The 12,536-nt window shown below is 50.6% G+C and overlaps 1 protein-coding gene across 5 annotated transcripts in view; it reads right to left on the bottom strand.

Moving 5' to 3' along the window:
• ARHGEF7 (Rho guanine nucleotide exchange factor 7) overlaps positions 1-12,536 on the bottom strand; it is a 1,715,641-nt gene that overhangs the window by 512,683 nt on the left and 1,190,422 nt on the right. For all 5 annotated transcript variants that reach the window (XM_069636766.1, XM_069636768.1, XM_069636767.1 and 2 more), the window contains one exon: positions 2,038-2,124. In XM_069636766.1, coding sequence (XP_069492867.1) covers positions 2,038-2,124 — 87 coding nt within the window. The remainder of the gene's footprint in view (positions 1-2,037; positions 2,125-12,536) is intronic.

The raw sequence follows: 12,536 nt of genomic DNA, 5'->3' as shown, positions 1-12,536 counted from the left end.
ACGCCCTCTTGGTTCCAGTAGCTACTTTGAAGTTGTATTGCCACACTTTCAACTTCAGGTAGCAAACTGGACTTTTAACAACTTCATAAACCAGGTGGATAGATTTAAACAAGGGTGAATTCACTATAGAAAGGGTTTGCCCATTAACTTGGGTAATGCTTGTTGTTCTTGTTTGTACAACAACTTCTAGGTTTAAAAAATATTTATTCTTAATGTTACAGGGTTCAGTCTTCAAAGGAAAAACAGATTTAGGCACATCCAACCACTCAAAGGTAGATCTTTAACCTTAAATAACTGCAAGTGTTTGTATTCCTACGTATTAACACGGAGCGGAGACACTTTGTAACTCCGGTCGGGAATCATATTTGGCCACATGCAGCCTTTCCTTTAATGTTGTAAAGCCTTGTGCACACTCCGACAACATAAATAGTTCAACAATGGGAAATTAAATACTATTCTTCATACGCAAGCGCTCCGAATTTTACTAGAAGTGCTTGTGATACATTTCCATGGTCAGCAAGACTCTTCACAACGACGAACAGTTTTTACTAGTTTATACTCTTATGCGAGTCAGTTTAGAGCTGGTAACAGTTACCGGCAAGGGTTTCGGAGTGAATCTGAACGCCAGTCTTTACTCACTGGCTCCAGGAACACTGCAGTTGTGGGCTGCTTCACCTTCCTGACTTTTTCCTCTTCTACTACGGCTTTGGGCACACTTGGGACCCACACCCTCTTGCAGCATGGGTGTCTCAGGTCCGGCCATGCCAACGGGGAGTCTCTTTCACTCATCTGTCCCTCGGCTTGCTTTTTGTTACGGGCCTCAGGCTTCAGCACGGTCACGGCTCTGCAATTACAGCCACTAGGCGCACCTGGGAAGACCTTCGCCTTCAGCACGTCTCTTAGTGTAGGCAAGGCAGGGTTTGTGAACACAGGACAGTCTCAGAACTTGCTGGTGAAAACAGCTTTCTTCACGTTCCGGTGTCCTTTAAGTGATCGCACTCCTCATGAACTGCCAGCCTCGCGTTCTTCTACTTCTACCATCTTTCCAGCTCTTGCTCCAGCTCCTTTCTTATTCCCTTTCCTGCTGCAGCCTTTTATGCCTCTTACGTGGGGCAATTGATTTCAGGTGCACGCCATTACTGTCAATTGCCTGACCCTTGCAAAGGTTGTAAGGCCCAATTGCCTGTCCTCTACTTCTACATGTCACTTCAGCCCTCTTTTTCGTCTCAATCCCTTCAATCCCTATGGGATTCTGGTACATGCAGTTCACTTTCTCAAAGTTAAGGTTTTCTACTTCCTGTGTATTTTTAATTCCCTAAGTAATTTTGACAGAAGGGCTGTAGGTTTTAACTTTATTAGAGAAATATGGTTTAGAGAAGGCAGCACTTACGCTATTCCTTGTAGTACCCGTGGTATTGAGGAGGGCATTTAATTTTAGGGATAAAAAAGGTTCTTTCTTTTGGTTTAATATGCTTTGATGTTGCAATCTTAGGTTTTGCCACCTTAGATTTAACAGGTGGTTGAGAGATATTAAAATGATAATAAGCTATAACCTCTTCTGGCATAGTGGTAAGAATATCTCCATCAGAGGGAAAATACTGTGTCCCATCTCACAGAATCTCCTCACTACCATGGGCCCTGTGTCTACCCAGGTGATCCTCCCGCAGTACACCACGCCCAGGGTTGGGATCAGGAAGCATCTGGCCTCCCCTGTCCATCTGGTAGGAGGCTTTAGGCAGGGTTTCAGTGAGGGATCTGCAGTATTCTTCACAACATACAAACAAGAAAAATACCATCTTTGATTCGAGCAAGTATTTTTAACTGGGTCATGTTACTGTGGGCGCTGTTACGGTGTGTCTGTGCAATAAGCCGCAATGTACACATCACAGTCTCATAAGAAGGCCTAGAGTATGGTGATAATAAACTGTATACTGAAACAACTATTGCTTGCATCATTATTCTGCTAAAGCTTTTATTTTCCTCAAAAGCATACTTAGACAAGTAATTAAATAAGAATCTTTGTTACCTTTAACGTACCTGATAAATAAAACCACTCATCCTTGGGCTGGCAGACAACATCAGCAAAACGTGAGGGAAGAGTAGAAGATATCGTTCATTCTTTTCCTTGAGAAAATAAAAATGAAACGCGTGTGTGACTTTTTTATAAACCAAACAAACATGTAAGGCACTTAAAAAAACAATTCATTTACATTACAGGTTTTCATCATATTGTTGAAGTCATTTGAGAGTATTTTATGTAATATGTATTTTTTTCTAGATTAAATGAAAAAAGGAACAAGTTACTTACCTGTAACTGTTGTTCTCCAGCATGGGTCTGGCATGGATTCACATGCTCATGAATATTCCCCGTCGTCAGGCTGGGAATCCTCGGTAAAGAAAAAACCAGTATCAGTTTAGTTTCTGATCTGTCTTTCGTAGTAATAACCAATCACTGGTCTCTGCGTCATACTGACCACAGCCAATGACTGCCCTCTACCTAAGCACCGCCTCTGGCCGCCATCTTCAGATTTGGAAGCACGTGAAGTGGCAGTATGACCAAGTGAAGAGCCGCAGAGGGGTAGGCGGGAGGGTTCGCATGTGAATCCATGCCAGACCCATGCTGGAGAACAACAGTTACAGGTAAGTAACTTGTTCCTTCTCCAGCATGGGGTCTGGCATGGATTCACATGCTCATGAATAAAGAATACATAGCAGTACACACATGCACAACCACGGGAGGTGGCAAAGGCTCAACATTAAGCATCACATCAACTCAACATTAAGCATCTTACCTCCTCACCAGGCTCACCTCAGGCGAACAGGTTGCGCAGCACTGCTTGGCCGACCCTGGACTCCTCCCTGGAATCCCGGTCGACGCAGTAGAATTTCGTGAAGGTGTGCATCGACCTCCACGTAGCAGCCCTGCATATGTCCAGCAGGGGCACACCAGATAGGAACGCCGTGGTAGCTGCGATCGCTCTGGTGGAATGGGCTCTCGGACGGCCAGGCAGTGGTCGGTTTGCCAACCGGTGACAGTACATGATACAGCCGGAGAGCCATCTGGAAATGGAAGCCTTCGAGAGAGCCTTCCCCCGATTGACAGGTCCAAAGTTCACAAAGAGTTGTGACGTCTTCCGAAAACACTTCGTGCGGTCCACTTAGAACTTCAGCGCTCTAGCCACATCCAGCGAGTGCAAAGTCCTCTCAGCCGGCAACGAAGGCGACGGGAAGAACACAGGCAACACCAAGGGTTCGTTGAGGTGGAAGTCCGACGGTACCTTGGGCATGAAGGAGGGGTGCGTCCTGAGCACTACCCTCGTGTCGTGAAAAGTCAAGTACGGGGCCTTGCAGGAAAGGGCCTGGATCTCTCCCACCCGTCGTGCGGAGGTGATGGCCACAAGAAACGCTGTTTTCCACGACAGAAACTTCAACGGGGCCGAGTGCAGAGGCTCGAACGGAGGTCCCATGAGCTTGGTCAGCACCACGTTGAGCTCCCACGCCGGGGCCGGAGCTTTCACCGGCGGGAACGATCTGAACAGTCCCTTCATGAACTCTTTCACCAGACGATGAGACCACAAGGACGTCCGCCCGTGGTTCTGGTGTATCGGGAGATCACAGCAAGATGAATCTTGATGGACGCGTGTGCCAGTCCAGCTTTGGCCAGCGTCAGCAGGTACGGCAGTACTTGGGGAGCCGTAATCCGTAGAGGGTTAATCTTCTGTGCGTGGCACCAGACAGAGAACCTCTTCCATTTGTGTCCGTAGCATTTAAGAGTCGAGGACGCCCTGGCCTTTGCAAGAACCTCTCAGCAGTCGGCCGGTATGTCGTATCCTCCAAACTCTAGCGCTGCAGGAGCCAGGCCTGCAAGTTCAGCGATTTCGGGTCGTGGTGGAGGATGGCGCCTCCTTCCCTGGAGAGCAGATCCGCGTCCACCGGCAGTTTGATTGGCGGGGACGCTGACAAGTCCAGAAGGTCCGGGAACCATATCTGCCTCGGCCACGCAGGTGCGACGAGGATCATCCTGCACCGTGACCTCTTGAGCTGGTTGACGAGCCGGATTAGCAGTGGCAAAGGAGGGAACGCGTAGAGGAACAGGCCCTCCCAGGGGAACGAGAAAGCATCGCCCATGCTCCTCGCCTGGGGAAACCTGCTGGCGAACCTCCGGCACTTGGAGTTCGTCGCCGTCGCGAACAGGTCGATCTGGGGTGTGCCCCACCGTCGGAAGAGGCGATCCACTAGATCCTGCCATAGTTCCCACTCGTGGCACGAGCGCAGCTCCCTGCTGAGTGAGTCGGCGATGGTGTTTTTTATCCCTGCCAGATGAAACGGCACCAGAAACATCCCTTGGGCGACTGCCCAATGCCACAGGTCCTGCGCCTCCTTGGACAGTGCTGGGGACCTGGTTCCGCCCTGTTTCCTGATGTAAAACATGGTGGTGGTGTTGTCGGTGAAGATCCTCACCACCTTGCCCTTGAGGGACGGAAGGAAGGACCTGAGGGCCCAAAACACTGCACGGAGCTCCAGGACGTTGATATGTAAGGATTTCTCCGTCGGGAGCCAAAGGCCTCTTGCGTGCAGATTTTCGGTGTGCGCTCCCCACCCTTCCAGGGAGGCATCCGTGGTCACTGTCTCCTGGTGGGCTGGGGTCTGGAAGTCCATGCCCGCCGTCAGATGCGCGCGTGTGCCCCACCACCGGATCGCTCGTCGGAAACTCTCGTCGAGTATGATCCCTTCCTCGAAGCTGCCCGTCGTTTGGATCCAGCGCGCGTCCAGGAACTCCTGCAACGGGCGCATCCGGAGCCTGCACATGGGAATGAGGTAGATGCAGGAAGACATCATTCCAAGGAGGGACTTGATGGACCTCACCTTGGCCGCGTCGGCCACCAACATCCGCTGCACCTTGCCCACGATGGTCCTGGTCCTCTCCTCCGACGGGGAGGCCAGAAGGGACACTGTGTTGAGCCTCGCTCCCAGAAACAGAGCGTCTTGCGCGGGTACCAGGTGTGATTTGGCGTAGTTCACAGAGAATCCCAGGTCCGTGAGAAGTTGGACGGTCCTTGCCGTGTGAACCACGGCGAGCTCCCTTGTCTTGGCTCGGATGAGCCAGTCGTCCAGGTAGGGGTAGATGTGTATCCCTTCGCGGCGCAGCTGCGCCGCCACCGGTGCGAGGCACTTGGTGAACACCCTGGGTGCCGACCGTAGTCCGAAGGGGAGGGCTTTGAACTGGTAATGACGCCCTTGGACCACAAACCTGAGGAATTTTCGGTGCCCCTTCAGAATGGGAATATGGAAGTAGGCATCCTCCAAATCCAACGACGACAGGAAGTCTCCTTCCTCCAGCTGACCCAGGACGTGCTGGAGGGTGACCATCCGGAACTTTTGCGCCTTGATGAACTTGTTCAGACGTCGCAGGTCCAGGACGGGGCGCCATCCCCCCGTCTTCTTCTTCACGAGGAAGTATCTCGAGTAAACTCCGGAGCCCCGAAGCCTCTTTGGGACAAGTTCGATGGCGCCCTTCCTGAGCATCGCCTTTACCTCCAGGAGAAGTTGAGGGACGTGAAGTTCTTTCCTGGCCACGGGGGGGATGCGCGGACACTTTCTTTGAAACTCGAGCGCGTGGCCCCGGGCCAAGGCGCCCAGCACCCAACAGTCGGTGGAGATGGACTCCCACACGCTGACGAAGCTCGCCAGCCGGCCTCCCACCAGGGTGCTTCGGTGAGGGCCCGACCCCACAGCCGGTTCAATCCTGCTTCGACGAGGCTTTGCCGCCTTGTCCTTGGCGACGACGGCGGGGTCCGCCAGACTTGCCTCGTCCTCTGTAGGCCTCCTGAGACGACGAGCGGGCCGCTTGACGGTAGGAGGAGAAACCGCCGCCGGAACCTTTGGAGGCGCCCTTGCCTCCGCTGCTCCGAAAGGGCGTCCGTCGTTGTTGCAGAACTCCAAGGGCCCGGGCCGTCTCGGTGTCCGCTTTAATGGCCTGAAGGGAATCGTCCACTGTTTTCCCAAACAGGTTGTTCCCATCGAAGGGCATGTCCAGGACTCTGGTCTGAACGTCTTGACGGAAGTCCTTAGCCTTGAGCCATCCACGCCGCCTAAGGCAAACGCCGTTGCCCAACTGGCGGAATCCAGTGTCGGCGATGTCCGTCGCAACGGTAATGGCGTGGTCCGAAGCCACCTCACCTTCCTGCAGGATCTCCAGGGCCTCTGCCCTCTTGTCGTCCGGCAAGAAGTCCAGCAGGGGAGCCAGTTTGTACCAGAGCTCCCTGTCGTATCGGGCCACGATAGCCAAGGCGTTGGCAGCTTTAATCGTCGTCGCTGCAGACGAGATGACCCTGCGTCCCATAGCGTCCAATATCTTTCCCTCGCCGTCCGGTGGGGAAGTCGATGTGGAGGCCGCACCCCCCCCCGCTTTCTTCCTGGCCGCCGCGGAGACGACGGAGTCCGGGGTAGGCTGCGCCCGGAGGCACAGGGGGGCCGTGTCCGGGACCCGGTACTTTTTCTCGTACCGGTCTCTTCTAGCTGGCGTCGTGGAAGGGTTCTTGAGGAGGGTGAGGCCCTCATCTCAAATGTCGTCCAATAGAGGCACTGCGAGGACCGTCTTCCTCTTGGCCTCGCGCCGCTGATAAAGGAAACCTTCCTTCTTCTTCTCCTCAGGGCAGAGTTGGAAAAGCTCGGATGCCCTGGCGATCATGGAGTGGAACGATCCAATCTCGTCGGGCGGAGAAGCCCTGGTGGGAGGCGACGACGGTACATCCTCGTCGTATACCTCGTCGTCCGTACCCGTCGCTGCCGTGTCAGTCCCCGTATCATCCCCTCGGGTGGACGGGGAGGAGGGCTGGAAGGGGCGCGACGGTTGAAAAGGAGGAGGAGGGTGGATCCTTCTTTTCTTGGTAGGGGGAACCCCAGAAGGTCCCGGTTCTGGGTCCCCCGACGGGAGAGGTTCCGTCGGCAATGGTAGTCTCGTCCTTATCTCTGAGCATAAGGACTGTATAGCCAACAAAATGGCCGCCGAGCTATCTCGCGGCGCTGGCAGAGGGGAATCCGGCGGGCGATCAGGGGCCCCGTCGGTACCCTCGACGATGTCGTCACCTGCGTCGGGATCCATCCCGACGGGCCGGTCTTCTTCCACGCCGAGGCCGTGGCTTAAGACCTCGACCAGCTCCTCCTCCGAGGTTGAGGCCGAATCTACGACGACGCCCTGCCCCCCCTTTTTCTTCCCCACGGGGGATTTCACGGGGGTCCTATCGATGGGCACAAAAGAGGACTCCCTCCGAGGTGACAGGGAGACTCTGAGCCCCGAGGTCGCCACCACTGGTGTAGCCTCCACAGGCTGAGCCAGGGCCGCCGCGACAGCTTCGATAGAGGGCTTGGCTGATGGTGCCGGGGAGGGTGCGCCCAGCCTGGCGCCCGTAGAGCCCGACCGTTCGGCGCTCCCGGTGCCAGCGGACTCGCGGTGCTTGGCCTTATGTTGGACCCCCGTCGCCGGGGCGTCCTCAAAGGTCTTAGAAGACCGCTCGGATTTCTTCCTCTTCTTCTCGCCGGACGGGCTCTTCCCTTCCAGCCAGTTGGCGAGACGTTGATGGCGGTCCTTCATGGTCCGCTCCGACATGTTGCCGCAAAACGCACAGTCCTTCGCCACGTGCGTCTTGTCCTCATGTAAGCAGTAGAGACAAAAGGAGTGTTCGTCCTCCTTAAAGACGTTCTGGAGCTGGCATCCAGGGCAGATCCTGAACAGCTTTCCGGGCGTCGAGCTTCCCTTCTCCTGGGCCATGTCCGGGCCTGAGAAACTTCTGGAGTCCTCCAAAAGCGTAGCTCGACGAAATCTTCACCCTTGAGGGGCGCAGACGAATCCGACACGGGTCCCCGTTGATCGGATGGAGAGTCGGTGGAGCTTGAGGCTCTTTTGACCGAAAAAACGAAGTTTTTGAGAAAAAACGTGAAAAAATAGCACTAACGCTCGAGAGCAATAGCACGAGGATCCCAACACATGAACGTGCGGTAAAAATCTGAAGATGGCTGCCAGAGGCGGTGCTTAGGTAGAGGGCAGTGATTGGCTGTGGTCAGTATGACGCAGAGACCAGTGATTGGTTATTACTACGAAAGACAGATCAGAAACGAAACTGATACTGGTTTTTTCTTTACCGAGGATTCCCAGCCTGACGACGGGGAATATTCATGAGCATGTGAATCCATGCCAGACCCCATGCTGGAGAAGTTATCTTACTGACAAAATAAGTAGACATCTACAGTACAGAACATCAGAAAGTGGGTTCATCCTCATCTATCTATATTGTTTTTTGTGTTGCGCCAATCACCCATGGGCCTTAAGGCGCTCACACAGATATAAACAGACATATAACATAAAAGAAGGCAGGCAGTCGTTGGGAAGATCCAGTTCTTGAGATCAAGAGGGAGAGGGTTCCAAGTGGTGGGTGCCCAGACATTAAAACTGGCACTATCAAGCCTCTTGAGGAAAACTTGCGGCCGATTGCCATTGGAGCGAAGGGTCCCTCTAACAGACGATCCTTTGATCCTGTTGGCAAGATAGCGGGGCGCATTGCCTGATCAGCATTTGTACACCAGAACTGCGCCTTTGAATTTAATTTGCTGCTCCACAGGGAGCCAGTGTAATTTCCTGCTGGTAGATGAGATCTTCGAGCGTTGACTCAGTCCATAGACTGCCCGGACCGCTGCATTTTGAATTACTTGCAACTTTTTAATATTTGTCTTAAATGTACTCATCAAGAGAGTATTGCAGTAATCCAGTGTTGTATTTATGATTGCACCTGCAATCATAGCTCTGTTCGTTTCGGACAGGTTCGGACATATTTGTCAGAGTAGATTTGTGTAGAAGGCGCATGTTCATTTAAAGTATGAAATATGCCTCTTAAAAGATAGATGGGAGCTAAAAAATACTCCTAAGGTTTTTACATGTTCAGACACTGCTATATCATTACCGTTTATCTTAAAACATGCATACTGGTCATACAACGTTTTCAGTCTTTGTTGGGTGCCTGCAATCAGCAGCTCAGTGTTTTCCTCATTAAGAGCTAGAGAATTTACTGCCATCCATGTTCGTATGGCTTCACACACCCCATTGACTCAAAGAACATCGTCCCTGTATTAAGCCAGTCAAGTGGCACAGCGAGTAGAGCACTCACTTTGACATCGGTGCAGAGTCTGCTAACGCAGGTTCGAATCCCGGCGGGGCCAAACTCAGCCTTTCATCCTTCCGAGGTCGATAAATGAGCACCACACACCGTGGGTAATAATAAGCAGCGATCAGATACCTGAGGGTTCGTGGCGCTATATAAATGCCAAATTATTATTATTATATGCCACATAGCTCAAAAACTATCTGGGTGTCATCGGCGTAGTTGGTAAACCGGACACCCAGAGTTATGAGCAGGTCACATAGGGGTTTAGAGAAAACATTAAAAAGTAATGGAGGCAGGCATGAGTCCTGTGGCACTCCATATATCAAAGGTGATATTTTCAAGGAAGCTGCTCCTTTGACCACTGTGGCCATTCTAGGTTCTAGAAAAGATTTAAACCAATTGGCAGTGTGCGGGGTATATTTCGCTATCTCAATTAATCTGTCCACCAATAATGTGTGGTCAATCAAATCAAAAGCTGAGGAGAGGTCCAATAATAGAAGTAACAATGTGTTACCTTTCTCAATAATATTGGCAATATTGGATTGTAGATCCAACAGAGCGGTCTCAGAACTGCGATTAGCTCGGAAACAAGACTGTTCATAGGCCAGAATGTCATTGCTCTCTACAAAATTCTGGTATTGCATATAGGCAATCCTATCAATCACTTTTAGTATAAATGGCACATTAGTGGTGACCTTTAATTTCCGGGGACAGTGGGGCGCAAGTTTTAATTTTTAGCAGAGTGGTTATCCAGGTCTCTTATATTCTCAGGGAATATATGCCTCACTAAAAGAGCGGTTACCCCGGGGGCAAGTGTTTCTGCAAAATCCTTAAACAAGGCCGGGAAGATATCTCCTTAAATGAGAAGGACGTAGAGCTATAGTGCTTAAGAGCAGTGGGTGGGTTCCCAGAAGTTCTAACATCATAGATCATGTTTACCTGCTCTTTAATAGCCTGCAGGTGTTCCATAGTTTTTTGAATAATAGCATGACACCAGGCATTGTCTTCCGGTATCGGGATTGTAGCCGGTGACCCCGTTAACTCCTGCAGGACCTTAAATAATAAAGATTGCCCATGCGACTAGCGCAGGAAGTCTTGATTCTATTAAAGACACGGAGGCGAGCATTATGCTTATTCTTCTTTAATTACTGCTAACCACAGCTTTTAAAATCTTCTTTTGTTTTCATCTATAACTTTTTTTTTTTTTTTTTTTTAACAAAGAAAAAGGAAATATGAAAACATCAACTTTCCAAAACTTCACAAACTACTCTTCCCATGAGGCTTCTCTGTCTAGTAGTCCCCAGCCTCTCTTTCAATGTCCAATCAGTCCATCTTCCTCACTATAAACCCCTGAAACTCTGGGTCCCTTCCTCTTCTTTTGCGGCGTATCCAATAACTGAACAAAGTCCAACTCCAATTAAATTCTCAAAACTCCAGCCGAAAGGTCTTCTTTTTTTTTTTTTTTTTTTTTAACGACTGGCTGTACTCTAAATTCGCTGAACTGACTCCTTCCATATTCTAATCTCTGCTATTCTTTTGCTCTTCTCCTATGCAAAAAGAAAAACACTTGTTAGGGAAGGGAAATACAGTCATCTTATGTCATAATGAAACTTATACATAATCTATTTCAATCAATACAGATCACAACGTAACATAACACTGTATTTCATAGGGTGGGATAATGCTCGCCTCCGTGTCTTTAATAGAATCAAGACTTCCTGCGCTAGTCGCATGGGCAATCTTTATTCTATGACAAGACCGGAGGCGAGCATTATGCTTGTTCAAAGCTTTCCACTACAGCAGCCGCTATATTGGATACTGGTTTGAAATAAAAAGTCTTAAAGATTGATTCGCTTGACCAGTCTGCTGCTTTCATGATCTCCTGCAGTGGAACTCCGACTGCAAAAGCTCGTGAAGCCATCGCTCCTCTGGTAGAATGAGCTCCAAATTTAGACGTGTCTATGCCCGCTAGTTCCATTATCTCTTTCACCCATCTGGCTATAGTAGCTGATTTGACTGCTTTGTATGGCTTTATACGCGCTATAAGCAATTGCTTCACTCCATGCGGTCTAACGTCTGCTGTCGCTGCTTCATAACGCTTAATGCAATTCGCTACGCACAATTTCTCGTTATTTGGCCAATATGGATATGATATCACTTTAGAATTTGACTTGGTACGCTGCGCAATGGTAAACGCTATCCCCTCTGGGTAATACATTTTCCTATCTATCTCCAGCGCTTTGACATCTGAAACTCTTCTGCAAGAAACTAAGCAAAGAAGCGTAGCCAGTTTGCCCGAGAGCTGTTTTCCTGATAAAAAATTATTATCCGGCCATATCTGAAACAGCTGTATCACCTTCTGTACATCCCACAGTGATGAATACTTTGCTCCGGGGGGCTTGGACATCTTCACGCCCTTCAGTAATCTGGATATTGCTGGGTGTTCCCCCACCGGAGCGCCGTCCACTAGCTCGTGCCCTGCCGAAATTGCAGATCTATAAACCCCTACTGTCCTGAAAGCTCTACCTGCTACAGGAAGGGTGGCTAGGAAATTCACTACTTGTACTACAGGTGCTGAAATGGGAGATATACTCCTCCTCCTGCACCATAAGTCCCAGGCTTGCCATGCGGAATTATAGCTCCTGATTGTAGATGGAGCCCATGACATATTGATAAGTCTTGTAGCGTCTTCCGAAAGTCCCGGCAATCGCCATCTGTGCCTGAAATTCTGCACGCTATCAGATATAAAGATCGATCCTCTATCAGAGGATGGGGAACTCCTGCCGGATCCACTAGCAAGTCTGGTCTGCATGCAATCCTCTGTGGAAAATCCGTAGAAAGTTCCATCAGAACTGGAAACCAGGCTTGTGACTTCCACTCTGGCGTCACTATCACTATCTGGGCTTTGTCCCTGCGCACTTTTGCTAGTACCCTCGCCAGCATCGCGAAGGGGGGAAACGCATAATGTCTCTGAGACCCCCAGTGGTGCAGAAATGCATCGGTGCCCTGGGCTTCCGGGTCTAGTCTCCAGCTGAAGTAATTCGGTAGCTGAGAGTTCAGTCTCGAGGCGAACAGGTCCATGTGTAGGGGGCCCCATTTCGCTTCCAGTTTCTTGAAGACGTCCCTGTGTAGTCTCCAATCGCTGTAGTCTACTAGGTGACGCGAGTTCCAGTCTGCCACTGCATTCAGGGCCCCTGGTAGATATTCCGCCGTCACTGCGATATGTCTCTGCAGGCATTCGTGCCAGAAATTCTTCGCTAATTCCGCTAACATTTTGGATTTGGTGCCCCCTAGTTTGTTGATATACCTCACTGCAGATATGTTGTCCATTCTGAGGAGAATGCTGCAGTGCGCTCTGTCTCTGGTAAAGGCTTTTAC

Source organism: Ambystoma mexicanum, chromosome 7p (assembly GCF_040938575.1).
Source record: "Ambystoma mexicanum isolate Mex_15411 chromosome 7p, UKY_AmexF1_1, whole genome shotgun sequence".
NCBI classification, from domain to species: Eukaryota; Metazoa; Chordata; class Amphibia; order Caudata; family Ambystomatidae; genus Ambystoma; species Ambystoma mexicanum.
Note: the sequence above shows the minus strand (reverse complement) of the source record. Positions and strands in the feature narration are given on the sequence as shown.